Source organism: Chlorocebus sabaeus, chromosome 27 (assembly GCF_047675955.1).
Source record: "Chlorocebus sabaeus isolate Y175 chromosome 27, mChlSab1.0.hap1, whole genome shotgun sequence".
Taxonomy (NCBI): domain Eukaryota; kingdom Metazoa; phylum Chordata; class Mammalia; order Primates; family Cercopithecidae; genus Chlorocebus; species Chlorocebus sabaeus.
Window position 1 is genome coordinate 33208939 of NC_132930.1, and position 26940 is coordinate 33235878.

The following is a 26940-nucleotide window of genomic DNA, read 5'->3' on the forward strand; positions in this document are numbered from 1 at the left end:
ACCCTGAATCTGATTTTGTGTTAATTTTGAGTGGGCACTTTGGAAGCTTGCCCCTAGATTTCCTCCAGATTCCATCCCATGCATGTTTCCTTTTAGCTGATTTTGTTTGTACCTTTCACTGTCATAAATCATAGCCCTGAGCATGGCTATATACTGAGTCCTCCGAGTCCTCTAATGAGTGGTTAAACCTGGAGCTAGTCTCGGGAACCCCGAACAGATACTAATAGATGCTGTTACAGATAAATGCCAAGATGTCAGAGGCTCAGCACGGTCGTTATTGATGTAAAGATCGATGACAGTGTTCCTGAGGGAGTAGGTGGCCTTCTCCCTGGTCCTTCAGGGCTCGGATGCTTTCCATCTTGAACTCTGCCTTCCTCTAAGGCCTCTGACTCCTAATTAAGTTTGCAGATGAAAAAGAAACTATGGAAAGAACATGAGCCCTTCTTAATTTCCCCACATTGGCCCCAGGATGACACACATCACCCCATCTACCCAAATTCCATTGGCAATCACCAGGCATAGGACCTCACCTAAATGCAGGGAGCTAGGAAATGGGGCCTCTGCTCAGTGGCTGCTCTGCAGTAGCTCTTCACGTGGAAGGAAAGCGTGAATCCTTGATGACTTACAGTAGCCCCACAGCAGATACTTACTATGAACCAACTGTATACTCAACTTTATACCAAGTGCTACTGAGCAGCCCAAATAAGTGATATTGTTCTTGTCTATGTGCAGCTTGACATGGAAAAGGGGATTGTTCACCCCAAGGATGAGGAGGCAAGGCCCACTTTTTTCTGGGAAGTCTTCTTTCCTCCCAGACTGCTTCCTCTGTGTTTCCATAGTAACTGGTGATGAATCCTCTCCTAGGACTCATCACAGTGCATTGAAACTTTCCACTTTCTTGTTTGACTCTCCTACTGAATTGTAATATTTCTGAGGTTGCAAATTCAGTTGTCTTATTGGCCAGCATGTAACCCCAGTGTCCAGCACAGATGCTGCCACATCCAAGATGTGCAGTGAATCTGCGAATGAATAAATGACTGAGATGGTGAGATGCAGTGTGGCACCAGGCGCAGAATGTTACTCAAACCTTCTTATCTCTGGGACTTCGCAAAAGTTACTGAACTTCTCCGAACCTCATTTGCTCAGAAAAAATACCAAATTTCAGGGTTGCCATGAGGATCCTCTGAGATTAGGAATGTGTATATAGCACCTATCCCTGTGCTAGGCACATAGTAAATTTGATTAAAATGGTATTTGCTATTAACATAAATTATAGCCAATGGGAAACCAATTTCAGCTTCCAGATATATTCTTGGATGGAAGTCACTAGGAGGTCACAGAAATTAACAAAAGTGGACAAATCCTGTGCACAAAGTGATGAGAGGGCGGAGTTTTGGAAACAGCACTTCATTTCATTGTGGGATCTTCCTGGAAGGACAAGGGGACTTCCTTCTTCTGTCCGTGACAGAGTGTTGGATTCGTGGTTCTCAAAGTAGTGCTTATTCTCCCAGGGCTTCACAAGATGTCAAACTCATCTCACACTTTGAGTTACATTCTTCAAGATAGAGTTCTGACTCCTTTCTTCACTCATTCGCATAGTAATTTTTAGAGTGTCCACTTGAGCCAGGCACTGGGGACGGAGAGTAATGAACAAGGAAGACCAAGCCTCTCTCTCCTGGAGCTTACATTCTGGTGAGGAAGACAGACAAAAAACGGATAGCTGTATCAGACACAGACAAGGAAAAACAAGATCTTAGGCTGTGTCCTGGATATACATACACTCTTTCTGCAAGATCTGCAGCCTCCAGGTAAACCGTTGTTAAATCTATTACACATGTCACCTCTAGTGGTGCCATCTGGCCTTCAATGATGATTTTATAATTAATGCACACATGCACAGACACACAGGCACGCAGTGACACCCAAAACTTCCTCTCATATACTATTCCTGATTGGTCTATTTTCTATTTCATTACCATCTAAGCCTCTAGTTTTTGACTTTCTTTTTTAAAGCCATACAAAGCTTTTTTTTTTTTTTTTTTTTTTTTCTAAACTCTATGCTAGGAAAGCCTGAGTGTGAAAGCTCTTCCCTGGTTGATGGGGGGTCCCCACTTGCTCAGCCTCCCCCAGGCTCCCTGATGTTGCCCTGACTTCCATCAGAGAACTCAAGACTACAAGGAGTGCAGTTTGAAAACCGTGGGTGAATCAGTGTTAGAAACCTGGCAATGAAGTTAGAGTCTAGTTCAATAGACAGCCTCATGGATAAGGAAAAACCAGCAACCCACAAAGGCTAAAAGTAAATCTGTGTGAAAGGGGGTGGTGAAGAGTCTTCAGGAAAACTGTTCTGATTGTAAATGCCCCAGGGAGCCAGTGTCGTGTTTGGCATCTGACTCCACGGTGTCTACACCAGCCCAGCTTCTCTTGCATTGTTCTCAGTGAGGACATCTCATGTGGGGTTCACCTTGCCCTGGACTTCTCAGTCTTTGACCCCCTTATCTCCAGTGATCTTTTCCTCTACTTGGCCTCAGTCACACACTCCCTTTGCCATGTGGCCTTGTCATCACCAAAAACCTGCTTCTGCTCCATCTTTTCAGTATGTTGGCCCTTGAAAATACCTTGTCTTCTCTTTCTGTCACACCCACCAAATAAAACTCCAACTCCAAATAACCCATCCATCCTTCCTGTCCTTCTTTGAACTCATTCAGATGAACCTGACTAAGGAAAATCTCACAGTATAGCAGAGAGAACCGTAAGTCAACACAGCCTCTGATACCACATGGTAACGTAGACCACTGGCTTCCCCGTTCTAAAAATGAATTCACAACTTCTCACACTTCACACCTCTATGCTTTCTTCCTGTCCTCCAACTCAGCTCACTGTTAGTGACCTTGTCTCATTCCACTGAGAATGTAGAATTAGCCACCTTCTCATGTCTACAAGGTGAGAGCTCCCTCATTCACCTGTCCCAAGTGCCACACACCTGTCTCCACCTCTTCCTTCCATCCTATCCCCCTGAGGATGTGTTCTCATGGCTCTTAAAACCAGTCTCTGTGGTACCCTTCTCAGGGATTTTGGCCCTTTATTATCTACTGTTATTCCTGGGGCTTCAACTTCTGTTTGTTTTGGTTTTGAAACAGGGTCTCACTCTGTCACCCAGGCTGGAGTGCAGTGGCATGATCACGGCTCACTGTAGCCTTAATCCCCCTGGCCCAAGTGATCCTCCCACCTCAGCCTCCCAAGTAACTGAGACCACACGCATGTGCCACCATGCCCTGCTGCTGCTGCTGCTGCTGCTGCTGCTGCTTCTGCTGCTGCTGCTTCTTCTTCTTCTTCTTCTTCTTCTTCTTCTTCTTCTTCTTCTTCTTCTTCTTCTTCTTCTTCTTCTTCTTCTTCCTCCTCCTCCTCCTCCTCCTCCTCCTCCTCCTCCTCCTCCTTCTCTTCTTCTTCTTCTTCTTCTTCTTCTTCTTCTTCTTCTTCTTCTTCTTCTTCTTCTTCTTCTTCTTCTTCTTCTTTTTTGAGACCGTGTCTTGCTCTATCGCCCAGGCTGGAGTGCAGTGGCGCAATCTCTACTCACTGCAACCTCTACCTCCCGGGTTCAAGCGATTCCTTCAGCCTCCCCAATAGCTGGGAGTACAGGCGCCCGCCCCATGCCCGGCTAATTTTTGTAGTTTTAGTAGAGACGGGGTTTCATCATATTGGCCAGGCTGGTCTCAAACTCCTGACCATGTGATCCACTGCCTCGGCCTCCCAAAGTGCTGGGATTACAGGTGTGAGCCACTGCGCCCAGCTTTTTTTTTTTTTTTTTTTGTAGAGACAGGGTCTCCCTATGTTGCCCAGGCTGGTCTCGAAATCTTATGCTCAAGTAATCCTCCTGCCTCAGCCTCCCAAAGTACTGGGATTACAGGCATGAGCCACTGTGCCTGGCTTCAACTTCTGGATTCTCCCTGGGGTCATTCCCATCATCCTACAGATATGTTCTGGACTCTCTCATCAAGCAAACAGTAACAAAACTCTCCCAACTCCACCCGCTTCATCTGTAGCTCAGGCTCCCTCCTCTGAGCGCCAGATATTTATCTGTGTGTGTGCCTTGGTGCCGTCTCCACTAGTACATCCGGAGGCACATCAAACTTACAACGTCCAAATTAGACTTCTCGATTTTCTTCTCCTTACCTGTTCTACCTACAGTTTTTCCCATTTCAGAAAACACCAATCTGTGGCTCAGGTCAACATCCTAGGAGTCATTCTTGATTCCTGGGCTTCTCACGGTGCTCCTGTCTTCCTTCATTCAGTTCTTCACACAGCAAAGAAAGCATTCTTTTTTTTCTTTTGTGTTAAAAGTGGAAGAACAGACATCCTTGTCTTCTTCCTGATCCTACGAGGAACGCATTCAGTCTTACACCATTGAGTATGGTGTTAACTGGGGACTTTTCCTAGATGTGCCTTATGAGGCTGAGAAGAGTCCCTTCTGTGCCTTGCTTGTTGAGTAAGTTTTTTATCACGCAAAGATGTTGAATTTTGTCAAATATTTTTTTTTCTGTGTCTATTGAGACAATCCTGTGGTTTTTGTCCTTTACTCTTGATGTGGGGTATTACATTAGCTGCTTTTCAAGTTATACTGGCCTTTTTATATATCACCCTGTCCAGTTTTTTTGTTTGTTTTCTTTTTTTGAGATGGAGTTTCATTCTTTTTGCCCTGGCTGGAGTGCAATGGCGTGATCTCAGCTTGCTGCAACCTCCGCCTCCTGGGTTCAAGTTACTCTCCTGCCTCAGCCTCCCAAGTAGCTGGGATTACAGGTGCATGCCACCACACTCAGCTAATTTTTGTACTTTTAGTAGAGACCAGATCGCCCTGTTGACTAGGCTGGCCTCGAACTCCTGACCTCAGGTGATCTGCCTGCCTCTGCATCTCAAAGTGCTGGGATTACAGCCATTAGCCACTGTGCCTGGCCTCTGTCCAGTTTTCTAAGTGTTGTGTTCGGGGGTTTGCATTCCAAAGTGTTCCTTCTGAACAAATGAGATGACATCACTTCTCTGCTTTAAAACTCTTCCGTGGATTCCCACCGTACTGCAGAGGTCCCCTTTGGAATTCGGCCAAAGCTGCCCTCTTTGGGGCCTTTGTGCAACGTCACCCCTTTTCTCTGCTCCCAGCCCAACTCCTTCCCTGTCGCACTTTCCAGCACTTTCCAGCTCTCTCACTGGCTTCTCCTGGGAACAGTTTCTAATAAATCCCCTCCACGCAAATCGTCTTCTCAGGTGCCTCTTGTTCAGATCAACCGCCATGCAGGAGAAGCATCTCTGGTCTCCTCAGCCCTCCCACACCCCAGCCCCCTCGCCCTAACTGGGCTCTGTTGATTTTCCCGCAGGTGATTTATGCCCTGAACACCCGCCAGGATGAGGCTGAGGCCAGCATGGAGGCGCTGCGGGAAGCGCACCAGGAGGAGCTCCAGAATGCGGTGGCAGAGACCAAGGCCAGGCTCCTGCAGGAACAGGGCTGCGCAGAGGAGGAGGCCCTTCTCCAGCGCATCCAGGCCCTGGAGAGCGCCCTGGAACTGCAGAAGAGGCTGACGCAGGAGGCGCTGGCTGAGTCGGCCTCCTGCAGGTTGGAGACCAAGGAGAGAGAGCTGAGGGTGGAGGCGGAGCACGCCGAGCGAGTCCTCACGCTCTCCAGGGAAATGCTGGAGCTCAAGGCTGACTACGAGAGGAGGCTCCAGCACCTGACGAGCCACGAGGCTCCCCCGCGGGGCCGGCTGCCCCAGGAGAACCCTGATACCAAGTCAGAGCCAGGCCAGGGCCCGGAGATGCAGGAGGTCCTGCTAGAAGTGCAGCGGCTGCGAGTAGAGAACCAGCAGCTGAGCAAGGACTATGCCCGGAAGGCCGAGGAGCTGCAGGCCACCTACGAGCGGGAAAACGAGGCCATCCGGCAGGCCATGCAGCAGTCGGTGAGCCAGGCTCTGTGGCAGTGGCAGGAGAAGGAGTCGGACCTCCGCAAGAACTTCCAGGTCCAGGAGTCGGCCCTGCAGGCTCAGGTCCGGAAGCTGGAAGGAGACCTGGAGCACAGAGGCCGCAAGATAAGTGACCTGAAGAAGTACGCCCAGAAGCTGAAGGAGAGGATTCAGGTAAAGCAGCATCTCTTCTTACAACCCCTAAGGGGATAAATCAGCAGGGCTGCTTATTGTGAACCTGCTATAGGTCAGGCAATGTGCTAAACACTTGCTTTCTAAGGAGGTGAGCCCTATTATCTCCATTGAATTCAACTACATTCATTCCACACAAAAAAATAGATATATATTCGTTTGTTTGTGTATTTTTGAGACGGAGCCTCACTCTGTCTCCCAGGCAGGAGTGCAGTGGTGTGATCTCAGCTCACTGCAACCTCCACCTCCCAGGTTCAAGCAATTATCCTGCCTCAGCCTCCCTAGTAGCTGGGAATACAGGCGCCCACCACCAACCCAGCTAATTTTTGTATTTTTAGTACAGGCGGGGTCTCACTATGTTGGCCAGACTGGTCTCCAACTCCTGACCTCAGGTGATCCACCTGCCTCAGCCTCCCAAAGTTCTGGGATTACAGGTTTGAGCCACTGCGCCCCACCCTACAGATATTTATTGAACACTGACTATCTGCCAGGCCCAGGACTATGGGCAAGGGACACATAGTGAGTTAGACTTGGTCCCTAACGTTGGAGAACTTGGAAACCTACAGTCTATAGATGAGAAGCTAAGACCAAAATTGAGAGGCTTAAGGACTAGCCTACATTGGCACATGGCTAATCAGTGTCTGAACTCAGGTCAGCCTGATTCTATAAACCCCTGTTCATTTCACAGCAACCTGCCTGCCCTAAAATCCCCAGGACTTTGTGTTTATAGAGAGCAGGATCATTGATGATTCAGTTATGTGAGCCCCACAAAAGCACAGAGCCCCATCTCTAAAAGTAGAAGCAGTTAACATTTATAACATTCCCTGAGCATTTTTTTTTTTTAACCACTTTATCTCATTTAATCCTCACTAAAGGAAGACCAGAGGATGAGGAGGGATTTGATGAGCCCTGGGTCACTGAATTCCACAGACTCAGGGCTTCTGCTGTGCAATACCCGCCTTTCAGGTCTGATGGCTATTCTATGTACACAGGATGTCTCTATGCAGAGCTATAACCAGAGAAATGGGACCCTTGCTGTCTGTTTAGGACCTGGATGTGCAGCTTAAGGAGGCTCGACAGGAGAATTCGGAGTTGAAAGGCACTGCAAAAAAACTTGGGGAGAAGCTGGCTGTTGCCAAAGACAGAATGATGCTGCAGGAGTGTCGTGGGACCCAGAAGACAGGTGAGAGGCCCTGGAATGATTTCCTTAAAAGACCCAAGGTTAGCTGCCAGCTTGGTCTGGTGCTACTGGCAGCCTTACGCCTGCTAAGGGAGCAGAGAGGAGGGGCAGGGCTGCTTGATCTGACCTGCCTGGTGGGTGAGACCAATGCCTGCATGGTACAGGTGAGCTGACACCTACAGCTGCCTCACCTGGAGCTGGCTCAGGTTGGACATCTAAAAGGTATGATGTGAAAGGACCCCTTGCCCCCAGATATTTCCCCACCAGGCTCACCACAGTGCCTGAAATTCTTAGCACTGACTCCCTTCACCCCCTACCACTTACACAATGCTTTATGCTTTTAATATCATTTAACACAATTATGCTATTGAGTCTTTCCAATAATTTTGTGTGATAAGTATTGTCTATCTAGTTGGGCAGATTGATGGTGGCTCATGCCTGTAATCCCAACACTTTAGGAGGCTGAGGAGGGAGGGCCACTTGAGCCCAGGACTTTGAGACTGGCCTGGGCAACATAGTGAGACTCTGTCTCTATGAAAAAATAAAAATTAAAAAATTAAATACAGGCCAGGCCTGGTGGCTCATGCCTGTAATCCCAGCACTTTGGGAGGCCAAGGCAGGTGGATAACCTGAGGTCAGGAGTTCGATATCAGCCTGGCAAACATAGTGAAACCCTGTCTCTACTAAAAATGCAAGAAAAGTAGCCAAGTGTGGTGACGGGTGCCTCTAATCCCAGCTACTTGGGAGGCTGAGGCAGGAGACTCGCTTGAGCCCTGGATGCAGAGGTTGCAGTGAGCCGCGACTGGGCCATTGTACTCCAGCCTGGGCAATAACAACAAAACTCCCTCTCAAAAAAAAGACAGACAGACAGAAAGAAAGAAATTAAATACAAAGTATTGTCTTGAAATTTGGGGCTCAAGTGATCCTCCCACCTTGGCCTCCCAAAGTGTTAGGATTACAGGCGTTAGCCACCACACCCAGCCCAAAAAGTATTGCCAATCTTTCATGTTACAGATGAAGAAATAAGACCAAGAAAGGATAAGTGGCTGGCTTAAGGTCAGCCAACTGGTTGGTGATAGAGCCCTTGCTTGTATCCAAAAATACATGATTCTAAGTGCCTTCCCCCAGGCCCCTCAACAGAAAGCTCCTGACACTGGGACACAGTGTCAAAGGCACAAAACCTGGGAGCTGCCTTCAGGGAGCTCATGGGTCTGTACCTTACAGCCCACAGTATGCTTTGGTATCACAGACATGGCCCCGGCAGCAGACGAAGAATGTGCATGGGAAAGAAGCCACCACGGGGCAGAAAGGTGCAGAGAAGGAGATGTACTAGTTCTGGAGAAACCAGAAAGGTGTTGTGGGTTTCGAGCAGAGGTCTCAAAAGTGGTACACGAGTACTTTAGAGAATATGGGAGGAAAACTTAGTCATTCTGCTTATATTAAATATTTGTTTTTGTTTCATCCTTTAAATTCCTATTAAAAGAACGTATATTTGGAACATGCTCAATTTTTTTAACCTATGGAAACTGCAGTCAAAAAGATTTGAAGATTATTTAGGAAGGGAAAGCAGGGCAGCTATTTAAGCTCACGAGGCTTCTTGAGAAGAGATGAGAATTGCTACCTTGACCATGCTTGGGGACCAGCAGACCACAGGGCAGGAATTACACAGGGGGTGTTGGACAAAGTGGTTGAAAAGCGGAATGGGGGCCTGACAGCAGAAAGCCTTGAACCAGAGGCTGCGGCCAAGAGCATCCCAAATAATGCTGAAATGTATGCTTGCAGATGCCAGGAAGACTGAGCTAGTTTCAGAGAACAAAGTCCTGGGGGAAGAGAATGACTTGGAAGCCGGCAATCTTCATCCTCAACATGATCAAAGCTCTCTCAAGGAGTGCCCTTGCGTGAAAGGAGGCACAGATATGCAGGTAGTGTCTGACCCAGCCCTGGGAGTGGACAAGGCACAGAGAGCTTTGCTATCTATCATAAGCATCAGGTAGAGGCCAGTTCCCAAACATAGTGGATCCACTTGGAATCAGCAGACCCCGTAGTTCCTGGAGTAGAATTCCAGCCAACTTACTGCCTACTCCATGCCATTGGAAACCAGGAGACTGAGAATGTAGCAGAATCCTCCCAATGCTATGTCATCGGCTTCTGGGAAACTGGAAACTGGCTTAGGCTCTCATTGCATGTTCCCAGTCAAAACAAGCAGAGCATTATTTAAAATCTACCATAGTATGGGCTGAAATATCCAATCTCATGATAATAGATACACCATTCCGCCGTTTTCCAGTGGTGGAGACTCTTACTAACATCAAATATATAGTCTTGTAAAATTGATTGCACCTTGTGCTACGTGCTGTAAAAAATGATGTATAAACCTTGTAACAGTTGTATGAAAGGGAAATCGTGATTCCCTGCTCCTCATCCCTCCCCAGCGGTTTTACAAGGTCCTTTTTCTTTTTATAGACCAAGAAAGAGGCAAGTGCTGAGACAGAATATATGAAGCAACAGTACGAAGACGACCTTCGTAAAATCAAACATCAGACAGAAGAGGAGAAGAAACATCTCAAAGACCAGCTAGTGAAGCGACTGGAAGACTTGGTAAAGAAGCACACCGTGGAAATCAAATCCGTTCGCTCATCTGTGGAGGCCGAAAGAAAGAAACTGCAGAAGGTGAGACCTACTTCTATAGAGACTGTTCTGGTTCTTTTTTCTTTCTCCCACCTCCTTTCTTCCCTTTTTTGTTCCTTCTTTTCTTCCTCGAACATTTACCGAGCTCCTGCTCTGTACAAATGTAAGCTTCTTCTCTGAATACACACAGATGAGACGTACAGTTATGATAGATAGCAGAGCTCCCTATGCCTTCTCCAAAGGGAGTCCAGGGTCTTTTGGAGGAGACAGAGGGACACCCTTATAAGCCTGGAGTCATTGACCTGGGGCGGAATCGTGTCATGAGTGGTGAACTTAGGGAAATTCAACTCCACTTACTCTGCAAAAACACACAGAGAAATACCATGAACCAAAAATTCAGGCCTGGAGGACTTCCTGGATCCAGTTCCCCACTCTATCGCCACACTTCAAGTGGTTTAACCTGGGCCCCCACAGAGGGAAATTCCACGTGCCTCAGGATCCTCATTTGTAAAATGGAGGATAATAATAATAGCACCTCGTAGAGTAGCTGCAAGGATTTAATGGGGAGCCACGTGAAGACACAAGGCGTATCCTAATGCCTAGGACACGTGGGCAGCAGGCTGATGCAGGTAATTAGCAGCGTGCCAAAGTGAGGGAAAATTCTGCCTGTGTGTGCTGTTCCACTCTCCCTCCAAACAGGGCGGCTTTCTACTGGCAAGTCATGTGAAGCCTCGTCTCTTGTGTTTGCTGGAATAAGTAAGTAACATGTGAAGATTTCGGAAAAGAATGAAGTGTGAAGCAATATCATGGTGAACGTAGGTGGAATGCTTTGTTTAATTATTACAAGGAGGCCTCTTTATAGCCCAAGATTCTGCAGTACCAGCTTTGAGTGTTCACTGAAAGATAATACTGTATCACTGGGGCGTGCACTGTTGTGCGGGGATTACGAGTAGTCAATACTCAAGATTATATGTTAAATGAACTTGTGAAAGATCAAAAGATCAAGACTAGTCTTGAATCTAAGTCTGAACCCTAACACAAGCTGTGCGGCTGTAGACAGGTCATATAACCTCTCTGAAGCCTGATTTCTTTCTTTCTTTCTTTTTTTTTTTTAAGACAGAGTCTTGGTCTCTCACCAGGCTGAAGTGCAGTGGTGCGATCTCGGCTCACTGCAACCTCCACCTCCCCAGGTTCAAGCAATTCTCCTGCCTCAGCCTCCCAAGTAGCTGGGACTACAGGCATGTGCCACCATGCCCAGCTAATTTTTGTATTTTTAGTAGAGACGGGGTTTCACCATGTTGGCCAGGTTGGTCTCCATCTCGTGACCTCGTGATCCGCCCTCCTTGGCCTCCCAAAGTGCTGGAATTACAGGCGTGAGCCACTATGCCCGGCCTAAAACCTGATTTCTAAAATAGGGCTAAATACTTCAAGGGCTTATTATGTAAATTAAATGTGGTATTATAGTATATATAAACCCTTATCTTAGTGCGAAGCATGTAATGAAAGTTCAAGATATGGTAAGTATTGTTAATTTCTTTTTTTTCTTTTTTTTTCTTTTTTTTTTTTTTTGAGACAGGGTCTCTCTCTCTTGCCTAGGCTGGAGTGCGTTGGTGTGATCATGGCTCACTGCAGCCTCAACCTCCTGGGCTCAAGGGATCCTCCTACCTCAGTCTCCTGAGTAACTGGGGCTGCAGGTGCACGCTACCATGCCTGGTTAATTTTTAAATTTTTCTGTAGAAATGGGGATCTCACTATGTTGTCCAGCTGGTCTTGAACTCCTGGACTCAAGGGATCCTCCCACCTTAGCCCCCCAAAGTGCTGGGATTATAGGCGTGTGCCACCATGCCCAGCTCTCATTGTTAATTTCCATGTGCATTGGGTAACATAATGTGTGATAATATTATTTCATGCCCATTATACTTTATAAAGTACCTGATACTTTAAAACGCATTTAATCTTTCCAACAATATTACAAAATGTTCATATCCCCATTTAGAGTTGAGGAAACTGAAGCTCAAAGATGTTATATATCAAGACACACAGCTAAGTGGTGGAGCTGCAATTCAAACCTGATATCCTGACTCCAGAGCCCGTGGCTTCACGCTGGGTAGGCAGCTGTATTGAAAGCGTTTTTTCCTCCCCGTGAGCTGCAACTGGTTGCACAAACCTAATCCTCAGACAAACAGATGGACACTCTTTCCATCCCCGGCCGCAAGCGGCAGGAGGGAGCGCAGCATGCTCTCGCAGAGCTACAGGTTGCCCTGGTAACCTGTCAGCCACACCTGACTCTGAATGTGTAAATCTCACTTCGGCCTTAATAGGGGGCATGAGTCCATCTGGGATATGAATCATGTCGCAATAAATTGCACTTACTTGTTATTTTTGTTTTACATTTTGTTCATTTTCAAGAACTGAGCATTTAAATTAGGCCATGCAGATTGGGAAAGGCAAAACCTTAAAGAGGCCTCCAATCTGGGGTTTATGAACTAAAAATAGATACCATTGTCCCCTGTAGAGTTAGGAGTGCACTATTTCTTTGAGCCCTTGTCTGCAGGTATATTGTGTATCCTGAATGCTACCCTAACCTAAAGAACACACTATAGGAGGTGGCCTGGAGCTGACCTGGAGGCCTTGATGCCTTCCTTGACCCCAGATTAGATGATACTGTCACCGAATCCTGATGGACAGCACCGTACACATCCTATAATTAGCATTTGCATACACTGACTCCTAGGAAAGGGATGCAGACGATGTATTCAGCACTTCCTGAGCTGTGCTAATCACTTCTGCACATTCTCATTTGTATGTGAATCACTTAGGATTCTTGGTGACAAGAATCACAAACCCACCTGGGAGTTTATGCAGAAAAGGAATTTAACAAAACATAACGGAAGACCAGGGAACTGGGCTTGGCAACTACCCAGCCAAGAATAATGTCCCAAATCTATTGCAAGACAGATTAGAACACCTATGCTGCCACCTCTGAACCTGGACCTGCAGCTTACACAGCCGAAACCACCAACACTGGGCCCTGGGCATTGCCTGGAGAACTGAGCTATCTAGTATGGGAGCCAATAGACACATGTGATTACTTAAATTTGAATTAATTACAATCAAATAAAATTTAAATTTCAGTTCCTCGGTGGCAGTAGCCACATTTCAAGTGCTCCCTAGTCATATGTGACCAGCACATGTCATATGTGACCAGTGGCTACCCTAGTGGCCAGCACAGCTCTGAGGGATTTCTGCACATTAGCTATGTCACACTGTGGAACATTCCATCATCACAGAAAGTTCAGGTGGTCAGTACAGCTCTAGAACAGCTGGCCCTGCTGCCGCTGAAAACTGCAGGTGCCAAATTCTGTGTGACTCCCACTGTCCACATCACTGGCCTCTGATTTGAAATCCAGGATAGGTGTGCCTTACTGGGGAGCTTCAGTCACATGCCCATGCTCAAGGTGCTGGCAGTCTGGTGTTTTCCAGGTCTATGATGAGAGGAGGGCTCTGATGCATCAGATGGAGAGTTCTCAAACATCCAAACGGAAGGGAGGCTAGATCTTTGGCAGCCAAAAGGAATGACAACTCTCCACTCAGCAATCAGATCCCGACCTCAGCTCTGTTATTGTTTTTCCATTTCATAGACAAGGAACTTGGGAAATTAAGTAACTTGAGTAGAACACAACTAAGAGATAACAGACTTGAATATGAATCAGGCCTGTCTGACTCCACAGCCAGTAATTCTTGCTCTCTACCAGTCTACGTGTATAAAAGAATATACATTGCCCTGGGCCTTGGATAGTAACATTCAGGTCCTTGCTCTGCCATTATCCATATACTGTTTATTTATCATTGACTGAATGCCTATTTATGTTTTGAGCAATGCAGGGATACAGGAATCGGCCATGTCTTCAGGGAATACACAGTCTCGTAGGGAGGAAAAGATCTAGTGAAACAACCAGAGTCAAGTCAGTGTGTACTAAGCACAGTGCCTGGGGAGAGCATTCTCACTGTCAAATCTTAAATATGTCACTTCGAACCACTTCGAAAACAGAACCACTTCGGGCCTCTGTTTTCTAATTTTAAATAACAAATATTAATGATATTATTTTCTCAAATTTTTTCTTTATTTGCTACTACCACCAAGATCTCAGATTTTTTTTTTCATGTTTCTATCAATTCCCAAAATACCCCTGGTTATTTAGAAGTATATTGTTCAATTTTTAACTATTTGGTACATTTCTAGATACCATTTTATTATTGATTTCTAATTCGGTTCCCCTGGGGTTAGAGAATAGATTCTGTCATTTCATTCCTTTGAAATTTGTTCAGCTTGTTTTTGACCCACATGTGGTCTGTCTAGATGAATGGTTCCTGTGTGCTTGAAAAGAATCTGAATCTGCTGCTGTTGGGTGGAGTGTTCTATAAAAGCTAATTAGGTCAAGTTGGTTGATAGTATTGTTCAAGTCTATTATGTCCTTACTGATGTTTCTCTACTTGTTCTGTTGATCATTGAGAGAGGAAGATTGAAATCTCAAATTAGAATTGTAGATTTGTCTATTTCTCCTTTTGGTTCTCAGTTTTTGCTTCATGAAAATTGAAACCTTTTTATTAGTGCATATACATTTAGGATTCTTGTGTCTTCTTGATGAATTGATTCTTATTATTTATGAAATATTATTTGTCCTGAAGTCTGCTTTGTCTGATGATATATACATATTCTAGCATGTTTACGGTTAGTGTATCTTGGTCTATTTTAATCTGTCCTTTTATTTTAACCTACCTGTGTCTTTCTATTGAAAGTGCTTTTGTGGTATACTTGAATCCTTTTTTATACAGATTGACAACCTCCGCCTTTTAGGGGACATTCAGACCATTCACATTTAATGTAATTATCATTAAGTGTACGATCTTGTTTTTCCTACTTGTCTCATCTGTTCCCCACCCCCTTTTTCTGTTCAATTTGGATACATTGAGTATTTTGGGGGTATTCCATTTTCTAGCTCCACCTTTGACTTATTAGATATGCTCTTTTTTGGCAAAGTGGAGAGCTAGCAGTTACTCTAGGATTTGGAATGTGCATCTTTAAATTTATTGGTCCGTCTTGAAATACATTACTTCACACATATAAACCTCATGATAATACATTTTCATTTTACCCTTTGTGTTCTTTGTACAATGGTTGTCATATGTTGTATTTTATTTTATACATGCTATAAATCCCACAGCATGTTGCTTTTATATTTGCTTAAACGGACAACCTTATTTTAGAGAAAAAAAATTAATGAGAAAAAAGGGTCATTTTCCCATTTGTTTGCCATTTCTGCAGTCTTCATTCCTTTGGTGACTTCAAGTGCCTGTATAGTATCGTTTTTCTTTAGCCTAAAGAACTTCCTGTAACATTTCTTGTAGCATGTGTCAACTCCTACTCACAACATATTTTCTTTCTCTATTTTGCCTTCATTTTTGTTGGATATTTTTACTGGATATAGAATTCTAGGTTGACAGTTTTTTTTCTTTCAACACTTTAAAGATGTCATTTTGGTTTGCATTTTCTTCTAGTGAAAAGTTAACAGCCATATTTATCTTCTTTTCGTTTTGCATAGTATGTTTCTTCTTATCGACTGCTTTCAAGATTTTCTCTTTATCACTAGTTTTCAACAATTTGATTATGATATGATGTGATTTTTTTTTTTTCTTTTTCTTTCTTTTTTTTTTTGAGACTGAGTTTCACTCTTATTGCCCAGGCTAGAGTACAATGGTGTGATCTCAGCTCACCGCAACCTCTGCCTCCTGGATTCAAGCGATTCTCCTGCCTCAGCCTCCCTAGTAGCTGGGATTACAGGCATGAGCCACCACGCCCAGCTAGTTTTGTATTTTTAGTAGAGATGGGCTTTCTCCATGTTGGTCAGGCTGGTCTCAAACTCCTGGCCACCCACCTTGGCCTCCCAAAGTGCTGGGATTACAGGCATGAGCCACTGCGTCTGGTCGCCATGGTGTGATTTTTCTTTGTGTTTTTGTTGTAAGTTCATTGAGTCTATGGGTTTACAGTTTTCATGAAATTTGGAAATTTTCAGGCCATTATTTCTTCCATTTGTTTTTCCTGCTCTTGCTCCTCTTCTAATATTGTCCCACAAGTCATTGAGGTTCTCTTCAGATTCCTTGTCTCTGTGTTTAAGTTTAGATAATTTCTCTTGCTGTATCTTCAAGTTTACTCATCTTTCTTTCTGTACCATCTAATCTTTTGAAAAACCCATTCAGTACATTTTTCACTTTAGATATTATATTTTTTTGCCTTAGAAATTCCCTTCTGTTCTTCTTTACAGTTTTTTTTTCCATTCTCATTATTTTCATGTTTTCCTTTAAATTATTGAACATATTTATAATTGTTCCTTTAGCATTGTCATCTCTGTCCATTTTGGGTATTTTTGATTGGTTGTTCTGCTCTTTTTGAGTCACATTTTTCTGCTTCTTTGCCTATTTAGTAATTTTTTATTGGATGCTGGACATTGAGAATGTTGTCATTAAACATCTGAATTTTATTGTCATTTTTGCTAAATTTTCTTTTGACAGGCAGTTAAATTACTTGTGAACCAGCTTCATTGTGTGAGACATCTTTATTATGATAAATTATACATAATATAAAATTTTCAGTTTTCTAGATTTATTTTTAAGCTTTGTTAGGATGAATCTAGAGTAGAATTTTCTCTAGTTCTAGTTAAGCCCTACTACTGAGTTGCGATGCTTCATGGGGTCTCCCGCGTATTGATTAGTATCAGTGTTGATATTATTGCTAATGACTGGTTCTGAGTGATTTTTTATTTTATTTTATTTTATTTTATTTTATTTTTTTGAGACAGAGTCTCACCGTGTCGCCCAGGTTGGAGTGCAGTGGCGCGTTCTCGGCTCACTGCAAGCTCCACCTCCCGGGTTAACGCCATTCTCCTGCCTCAGCCTCCCAGAGTGATTATTTAAGGCCTTGTACTGATTGACTCTTTCAGCTGCATCATGAACTTTAAATATATGCCAAATAATTAACTTTTCTTTTTGAAAAAAAGTTAACAAGTTTCCTCTTAAAACTCCAACTGAAATCTCCACATGGTAATTTTCTGTGGTTGCTCAGTTGTTGTCCCTTACAGTGGCACTTTCACATCGCTTTTCCTTAATTACCTGTAATTGTAGACAATCTGGACAAAGAAACAGAAAATGAGTGTGAGTCCTGTATCCACATCTTATCAGCTGTGGGATTTCCTCTGTGTAAAATGGGTGCCATCAAACCTGTTTTCCTGGGTATCTGAAAGTTCAGTCAGAATAGCATTTATGAAAATGCTCTGTGAATTCTAAAAATTAATGGCCCATGAAACAGTCTTCCAGATTTGGGATGAAGCAGTTTAAATATCTGAGAGCATTCATCTCCTTTTTTCTCAATGTCCTTGTCTTTGTTATTATTTTTTTTTCTCTTTACCTGAGTTAAGGGAATTTTCCTGTTGAAATCTTCAAGGTCACTTTCGGCTTAGCCGGACCGGGCATGCTTCTTTCAAATCTGTGTTCTCCAGTGACCCAGAAATGTTTGTTTTCTGACAGTAAACCACATTATTTTGCACCCAAAATGAAGCTTACTTATGCCAAAAATTACTGCTGAAATTGATTATTTCCATCTGTGGGGGAATTTTTTTCACATTAGGTTCATTTGTCAAGGTTACAGCTGAAGCTATGATTAGTTACTTGTAGAGTGGGAAGTTAAGCTATGTAAAATTAGAAATAGCCATTCCTTTATGCTAAAAATTATTATCACAGGGGATTGTCACCGTGCTGTTACAGTGAACACATGTTGGCCGTGTTAGTGAGTGTCTTCTTTATTAAAGCATGTTAAACAAAACTTCTGTTCAATGAAAGCTTCTATGGATGAGAAGCTAATTAATGAAGTAAAGAAAATGAATTTTTGTTGAAGGGATGGCCTTGCTGCTGCTGATTGCTTAAGTTACCTGAACTTGTTTGAAACCAAAGGAGAATTTACATACTGTGTTTAGAAAATGAGCTCTCAAAAACAACAAGCCCTGCAAAAAGGGATCACAGATTTACTGAACAGAGACTATACACATGTTAAATGTCCAGGGATTTCTTCCTTCTCTGTAAGTGACTGACCCCAGGAAAAATGCTAAGGGCCTCCCCAGAGTCACTGGCCTAAGCTGGGCTTGGCCCCACAGTAAGTGTAAAGGTGTCATGGAGGTGATCAGCAGCAGTGTCTTTTCAGATGTTCAACTTGGAAACCCAGGAGTCAAACATGATCCCTTTCTCACCCCTCACATTCAGTCGTCCATCTAATGTATTAATTCTGCTTCTTCAATGACTGGAATTCCTCCACTTCCCCCTCTCCTCAGTGGTACCACGCTGATCCAGTCAACCACCATTTCATGATGGAACGTGCGATGATTTCCCTGCCTCCAGTCTCCCCACTTCATGTAATCTAATCTTCATTGCAGTGGAACCTTCTGAAAATTCAACCTTCGTTTCAAACTCTCCAATCACTCCCTATCATCTTTATAACGTATTAAATAGTTCCAATTCCTTAACATGGTTTTTAAGACCCTACAGAGGCAGACTCCTGATTGCTCTTTCCTGCCTTATCCCACACCTCTCCCCTGTCCAACTCTGCTCTCCAGCCTTTTACTTTTTATTCATTCATTCATTCATTCATTCATTCATTCAGAGACAGGGCCTTGCTTTGACACCCAGGCTGGAATACGGTGATGCGATCATGGCTCACTGCAGCTTCGAACTCCTGGGCCCAAGTGATCCTCCTGCCTCAGCCCCCTGAGTAGCTAAGACATGCCACCAAGCCCAGCTAATTTTTTAAAAATTTCGTACAGATAGTGTCTCGCTGTGTTGCCAAGGTTAGTCTCAAACTCCTGGCCTCAAAAAATTCTACTGCCTCAGTCTCCCAAAGTATTTGGATTATAGGTGTGAGCCACACTCAGTGGTTCCAGCCTTTTGGTTCGTCATTCATTCCATGTTCTTTCCCTTGACGAAGAGCACTTTCTCCCTGCTCCAAATTTTCCTGCCTGATCCTGTCCAGTTCTTACTGATCCTTCCAGTCCAGCTTAAACATGGGTTTTCCTACAAGTCTTCTCTGCTCAGCCTAGTGATGCTGTTGTCTGATACATGACAACTTCTGTACTCACACAGTCAAGCGTTTTTCTGTACTAGGAGCTAAATTTTCCTTGAGAAGGCGGGGAAGAAGCACAGTCAACCAGTCAGGCTTTCCTGAGTTCAAATCTTAACCCTGGGCAAGGCATTTAACCTCTTTAAGTTTCATTTATTTATCTTTACAATAAGCCTTGGTGGTGGTACCTCAGTCAGAGGGCTTTCACGAAGACCAGAGAGATGGTCTGTGTAAAGTGCCAGCAAATGGCATGTACTCGGCAAATGTCAGCTACTGTTATCATGTCCATTAGATCTACAGGTCCATAATCAACTGACAGCTTAGGAGAGCTGCTCTACAAATACCTGCTGGATGTCGTAACCTCTAATTCATAGGAAATTTTGGAATGTCTGAGGGCTTGGTTCTTTAATGTCTTGTATTTTCCTCATGTTCTCATTCCTGTTCTCTAGCTTTTCTCATTCTAATGCATGCCTCAATACATTCTGTATGCTGATGGCTCCCAAATGCATACTCCAACCCAGAATCCTCCCCTGAATTCCAGACCCTCTATCTATCTACTTAGATATCTAACAGATGTATCAAACTTGACACATGCAAACAAGCTCCTCAGAGGGTCCCTGAATCCACTCCTGTCTTCCCCATCTCAGTTCATGGTGGCACCATTCTCTCCTTGCTTAGGTCAGAAAGCCTGGTGCCATCCTGACCTCTCCTTTCAGTGAGTCCTGTCAGTCAACATTCCACATATGTCCCAAGTTCTACCCCTCCTCCCTGCTGCACTGCTGCCACAGGTCCAGCCACCATCACTCTTACCTCAGTTACCACCACAGCCTCCTCCCAGGCCTGCCTGCCACTGCTCTCCCCTGACCCCTCCATCCACATCAGTCTGTACTCCAGACAGAAACCAGTAGTGAAGCTGGGCCTGGTGGTTCATGCATGTAATCCCAGCACTTTGAGAGGTGGAAGTGGGAGTATCACTGGAGTTTAGGAGTTCGAGACCAGCCTGGGCAACATAGCAAGACCCCATCTCTACAAAAAAAATTTTTTTTAATTAGCTGGGCATGGTGGCATGCACCTGTAGTCCCAGTTACTTGGGAGGCTGAGGTAGGAGGATTGCTTGAGCCCGGGTGGTCAAGGCTGCAATGAGCCATGATTGTACTATTGTGCTCCAGTCTGGGTGACAGAGCGAGACCTTGTCTCAAAAAAAAAAAAAAACAAAAAACACAGTAGCAAGCTTATCCAAATATCATTGCAAACACATCACTACATCACTCCTCTGACCAACAGTTAAGTGGCCTTCACCTCACTGGTAAGTCTAACTTTGATGTTTGAGGCCTCAGATGGTGCTCTTCAGACCTCATCTAGTCCAGCCACCATGGATCCTCTCTGTCCTTAGAATGTGCGAGGGCCTTTGCACATCCTGGAAATCTCACACCCAGACATCTCCTTGGTGAACTCCCTCACTTATGACAGGATTTTACTCCAAAGTCACTTTCTGGAGCACTTCTCTGGCCAAGTTATCTAACGTTTCAGCCCCTCCCCAGCACTGCAGAGCCCCCTTCCGGCTTTATTATTTCTCCATCCAACCTAGTGTTTGTCGTCTTGTTTACTCATGGACTTTGATTGCTGCCTATCTTTTTCACTCAAATGTCAGTTTCCTAGTGTGTAGGAATTCTCCCTTTTATCTCCCCAGCTCTGAGAACAGTGCCTGGCACACAGTAGATCTCAAGAAACATTTGTTGAATGAATGAGTGATACAATATCTACCTAAATTCAGCCAAGAGGAACAGACTATCTCATTCACTCCTCTAGATATTTGCACAATTTCCATAGAAATTAAGCTAGAACAGAAAGCCTCGGTCTCTATGAGAATAATATTAGTGCCTATCATCTACCGATCCTTTACTATGTACCTGGAGTGGCAGGGAGCATGTGAGGAGCACAGTGAGTCACTGAGAGGTTAGGAAATGTGCTTGAGATGACAGATGGAACGTGACTGTACCACTTATGTGGTCCCCAGAATGTTCCTTCACCTGGATCTGCTTTGCACTGAGGTTCATGGGCTGTGGTGAGGGACCATGGAGCAATTGGCCCTAGGAATCCCATCATTTTATTTTATTTTATTTTTATTTATTTATTTATTTATTTATTTATTTATTTATTTATTTTTAAAATAGAGACACCATCTCACTATGTTCCCCAGGCTGGTCTTGAACTCCTGGGCTCAAGCGATCCACTTGCCTCAGCCTCCCAAAGTGCTGGGATGACAGGTGTGAGCCACTGTACCCGGCTAACCCCATCATTTTGACTCATGTATGGATGCTGTTGAGAAGAAATTTCGTACTGCTTTTTCTGTTTCCCTGCATCCAAAAATGTAGTTGGCTTTTTTACTTATGTGACACTGAGAATTTTGCTAGTAATGAATGTGACACTGAAAATTTTGTTAGTAATGAGCATTTTTTAAAATTTGACACTAGAAAACTTAAAGACAACAATATGCCCCACCCCACCCCTATATACACATCAGGCTTTGTGGTGTGAAGTTAACACACATTTTCTTTTGACCTTCTCATGTATGTCCAGTTTCTGTATATTTGCGGTATTTTATGACTCTCGTAAGCTTCTTTGATCTCTGGGAAGAAGGCAGGGTGTGAAAACCTTAAGTGTCCTGTTTCCGTGCCTTGTATGGTTAACTCTAACAATCGTCATTTAGGAAGTAGAAGCACAGCTGGAGGAAGTGAGGAAGAAATCAGAAAAGGAGATAAAGCAGCTGGAAGAAGAGAAAGCAGCCCTCAATGTGAAGCTCCAGAATTCTCTGCTCGAGGTAAGCCCTGAACAGATGTGAGCCTTGGGGTGCTGTTTCTGGTCCCTGGGAGCTTCTGCCTAATTGAGAAGCCAAGAATTTTGGAAGACAGAAAAAGACACTCAGCCAGACAGGAAGGCTGTCTCAGGGGGCATGCATTTAGCTGCAAGTAACAGAGAACCAGATTAGAGGTGCTTAAACAAAGAGGCCTGTAATGTCTCAAATAAGAGAAGGAGGCCACTGGTGTTGGTTCTGTGGCTTCATGAAGGCACAAGTGGGTAACCTGCAGTTCCCCTGCCTTTCCTTCCCCAGGGCTACATTCGCCCCTTTGTGGGCTCTTAACAATTTTGCCTTTCTAGGCCCTTCCTTTATTAAAAAATATTAAAAATTTATATTTTATGACTGCAGTGGTAGAAATATGAGTATCATCCAGACTATACATTTTTCTGATTTTAAACGAAATTAACACATTTTCATGGGCACCTGAAAGTATCAAAGAACTAGTGGAAAAGGCTAGAAACAGAATCCTAAGAGCCATTTCTGAGCCTGCTTAAACCAAAAAAATGTCAACAAGTTTCATTCCTTCCCCTGTCCTCCCTCAAACCTTCCAGATGAGACCTGTGTCTCCCACCTGCTTCAGGAACCCATGACACCAGTTCCTCAGCCCTGCTGTACATCACAACCTCTGGGGTATTTTTAAGAACACAGAGGCCACATGCAAAACAGTATCGATTGTTTAGGAATATCCAAGAGGTCAATCTAAACAAAGCACGAGGATGATAGAATCAAGCTGGGCCAGTGGTTACCTCTAGAAGGGAGAGAGTGTAAGGGGCTGCAGCTGTATTTGTGACATGTTATTTCTTTAGCTGAGTGATGAGTACACAGGTGTGATGTTTTCTCTAACTCCTTCTATTTCTAAAATCATTATTTTAAAAAATGATGAGCATGTTATTCCTTAGACTTGATATTTCAGGGTCTAGAGGTAGGTCTTGGTGAAAAGTTCTGGGATAGAGTCTTCTGTTCCAGCCCAGACCAAGGTGGGGCTGCACAGCAAAGAAGCCTTTCTCTCTCCTTCCTCCTTTCTGCCCTGTTGTCTTCCCTTCCTCCTGCCTTTCCCTCACTCCATCTTCCTTCACTTCTCCCTCCCTCCATCTCTTCCTCTCGCCCTGTTGAAGATACACTGCCAGTCTTCCTGTTGTACCTGGACCACACCTTGCTGCAGAGCTTAAGGTGGCCTCATGTACATGTATGAGACCAACCTAGTTATTCGTTTTTTTGGTTTGTTTTTTTTGAGACAGAGTCTCGCTCTGTTGCCCAAGTGGAGTGCAGTGGCGTGATCTTGGCTCACTGCAACCTCCGCCTCCCAGGTTCAAGCAATTCTCCTGCCTCAGCCTCCCAAGTAGCTGGGATTATAGGCACCTGACACACGCCTGGCTAATTTTTGTATTTTTAGTAGAGATGGGGTTTCACCATGTTGGCCAGGATGATCTCAACTTCTTGACCTTGTGATCCACCTGCCTTGGCCTTCCAAAGTGCTGGGATTACAGACCCAGTTATTCTTTTGAATAACACAGGTCAGGGAAGCCTGGACTCTGACCTATTTCTGTGAATGTGCCTTAGAGCTCTTTTTTTTTTTTTTTTTAAACGGAATCTCACTGTCACCCAGGCTGGAGTGCAGTGGCATGATCTCAGCTCACTGCAACTTCTGCCTCCCAGGTTCAAGCAATTCTCCTGCCTCAGCCTCCCAACTAGCTGGGATTACAGGAGCACGCTACCACACCCGGCTAATTTTTTGTATTTTAGTAAAGACAGGGTTTCACTGTGTTGCCCAGGCTGGTTGCGAACTCCTGAGTTCAGGTGATCCACCCGCCTCTGCCTCCCAAAGTGCTGGGATTACAGGCGTGAGCCACCGCACCTGGCCCTATTGCTGTAAATTCTATGCAGTAGTACCTACCTTATAATGGCTGTTGTGAGGATTAAAAGAGTTAATACTGTAAAAGGCTTAGGTTCCTGGCTGGGCATAGTGGTTCACCCCTATAATCTCAGCACTTTGGGAGGCTGAGGTGGGAGGATCTCTTGAGCCTAGGAGTTTGAGACCAGCCTGGGCAACATAGCAAGATCCCATCTCATTTTTAAAAATAATAATAATAATTTTGTTTAAAAGGCTTAGATTCCTGGGTGGCACAGAGCAAATGGACCATTCAGGAGGTGCTCTTATTATGTTATACATATCTCTACTGGGTGTCATTGGGGTTATAAACATTTATCTATCTCCCTCATAAAATGATAGCTTTTTAAAGGCAGGGACCATGCTTTATGATTTCACTATCTTGCTCTCACTCTGTCCCTTCCCCATCCCTCCTTGTACCTAGCATGGTGCCTAACTAGTATTAAGGTTTCTAGAAAAATTTGAGGAAAGTCTAAGTTTCCTTTATGTTTTTTGGCCTCATTCTCCTCAAAGTCTAGGGGAAAGCCGTCTGTTTAATTCATATATTACAATTAGTTGGTTAATCATCATCATCATAATTAAGGCCTTACCCTTTAAGAGCACCCCCAAGCCACTCTTCTCTCATTTTATCTACGTAATTCTTAAATGTTGTTCATTTTCTTTACCAATTAGCTTTTTTGTTTTGTTTTCAAAAGAAATTGAGTGGCCTTCCAGGAATGATATGAAAGCCACCCTACAGATCTAGTATAGAAATACGTATGTAAATAACTTAAAGGAAACTGTGGAATACTATAAACCTGCTGGGCACATTTTCTTCTGGAAAGACTAAGCAACTAGCTCATTAGACATGGCATTTCTAGGCCTGGCGCAGTGGCTCATGCCTGTAATCCCAGCACTTTTGGAGGCCGAGGCAGGCAGATCGCTTAAGGTCAGGAGTTTAAGACCAGGCTGGGCAACATGGTGAAACCCCGTCTCTACTAAAAAAGCAAAAAATTAGCTGGGTATGGTGGTGCGTACCTGTAGTCCCAGCTACTTGGGAGGCTGAGGCAGGAGAATCACTTGAACCTGGGAGGCAGAGGTTGCAGTGAGCCAAGATTGCGCCACTGCACTCCAGCCTGGGTGACAGAGTGAGACCCTGGCTCAAAAAAAAAAAAGTATTTCTAGAAGTGTGTGTAAAATTTGCCTAATGGGGCACTCTTCCCAGAACAGACTGACCCAGGAGAATTGATTCCCAGATGAATGACTGTGTCGAGGAGGCAGAACTTGATTTCATTGCGTGGTGTTTCTTATCTCCTCTTTTAGGTTTTAAGGCTGGAAGAATTTATCCAACAAAATAAGGCACGCCCCACAAGAGCTGAGGAAAGGCCCCAGGAATTAGGCTGCCAGCGCTGCAGCATTCTGGAGACCCAGGTAACCTCCAGCTTTGTCAGATTTAATTGAAGATATTTCTCTTCTCAGTCTCAGCCTTTCAGTGTCCCCAGTGACGCATGTTGATGTTAATGGGCTCTTTTACATCTCCCCTCGACACTGCCAAAATGCCTGGAAAAAAAAAAAAATCACCACAAAATCCATTCACAGAAACCACGAAGGAAATAGAATTCTGACTAATTATCTGGGTGGTTTGAAAAAGAATAAGGCCTGTCAGATGAGTCTCCGCTCTCTCTGTCAGAGCAGCCTGCCTGGCGGATAAAGGGCGCACTCAACTGGAGCAGGGCCTTTAATTCTGCCCAGCACGAACCCCAGTAGTAGTCATAAAAGCCCCTCTCTTGCCCCGGCTGTCTCCCTCCACAGCCATGATCTCATTTACTCTCACAACAGCCCTTGTCCGTGAAGCTGCCCTTTCAGGGACGCTGCTTGAGGATAGAAACTGGTTGGTTTGTGTCTCTGTCTGGCCTGCAGTGGGTTGTATCGTTCTCTAGGATCACCATAATGAATGACCGCGTACTTGGTGGCTTCAGCGATGGAAATGTACTCTCTCACAGTTCTGGAGGCCAGAGGTCTGAAATCAAGGTGTTGGCAGGGTTGGTTTATTTTGGAGGCTGCAAGGGAGAACCTGGTCTGTGCCGCTCCCCTCACCTCTGCTGGTTGCTGGGCAATCCTGGTGTTCCTTGGCCAGTCTTCCTTGCAGACCTGTCACTCCGGTCTCTGCCTCTGTCATCACATGGCCTCCTTCCCCGAGTGTCTGAGTCTCTGTGTCTTCACATAGCCTTCTTATAAAGACACCAGTCATTGGATTTAGGGCGCACTCTACTACGGTATGACTTCATCGTAACTAATTGCATCTGCAAAGATCCTACTTCCAAATAAGGTCACATTCTTAGGTACCGGAGCTTAATACTTCAGCATATCTTCTTAGAGACACAGCCTAACCCACAAGATAGGCACTCAGTGAACATTTGTTGTACCATGTCAGGAAGATAAATAATCCCTGTGAAGTGGGCGCTTGAGTACCCTGGCTTGAATAACGCTCTTAATTCCTGTTTTGGCAGCAAGAGAGACAAAAACAAAACAAAACAAAACAAAAAAAACCCCACAGCCTTCAATTTCACTTATTTGATTGCTGCCTGCAATTTTCAGGCCATTTCAAACTCCAGGCGGGAAAACACTACATGGGTGACTCTGAATCTTCCCACATCAGTCTCACCAGTCTCTTGTTTACCCATTTCTGTGTACACGAGTGTCCTCAGGAACTACAACTTCTCTCCCATGACCCCCATCTTCCAGGGCTCAGGCCCTGGTCCTGCCAACAGCCCCCATGACATACTCCTCTGGGATAACCCCCAGTCAACCACATATTCACCAGGGCAAGAAAGAGCCAAAATCTAGTGACTGTGGATTTAAATAATAATTAACATTTGTATGTGAACTGGTCAGTCATGGAGCACTGTTCTCATCTTTGACTTCATTGGAGTTTTTTGTTTTTGAGACAGAGTGTCTTGCTCTGTTCCCCAGGCTGTGGTGCAGTGGTGCAATCATGGCTCACTGCAGCCTCGACCTCCTGGCCTCAAGTGATCCTCCCACCTAAGCCTCCCGAGTAGCTGTGACTTCATATGCCACCATTAGTAGAGACGGTGTTTCATCATGTTGGCC

General features: G+C 44.5%; 1 protein-coding gene across 1 annotated transcript in view; it reads left to right on the top strand.

The window, feature by feature from the left end:
• Positions 1–26940, top strand: part of FAM184B (family with sequence similarity 184 member B) — a 153264-nt gene that overhangs the window by 71075 nt on the left and 55249 nt on the right. Inside the window, exons 2-7 of the mRNA XM_008017803.3 lie at positions 5364–6116; positions 7182–7317; positions 9097–9236; positions 9778–9984; positions 21813–21923; positions 25153–25260. Coding sequence (XP_008015994.3) covers positions 5364–6116; positions 7182–7317; positions 9097–9236; positions 9778–9984; positions 21813–21923; positions 25153–25260 — 1455 coding nt within the window. The remainder of the gene's footprint in view (positions 1–5363; positions 6117–7181; positions 7318–9096; positions 9237–9777; positions 9985–21812; positions 21924–25152; positions 25261–26940) is intronic.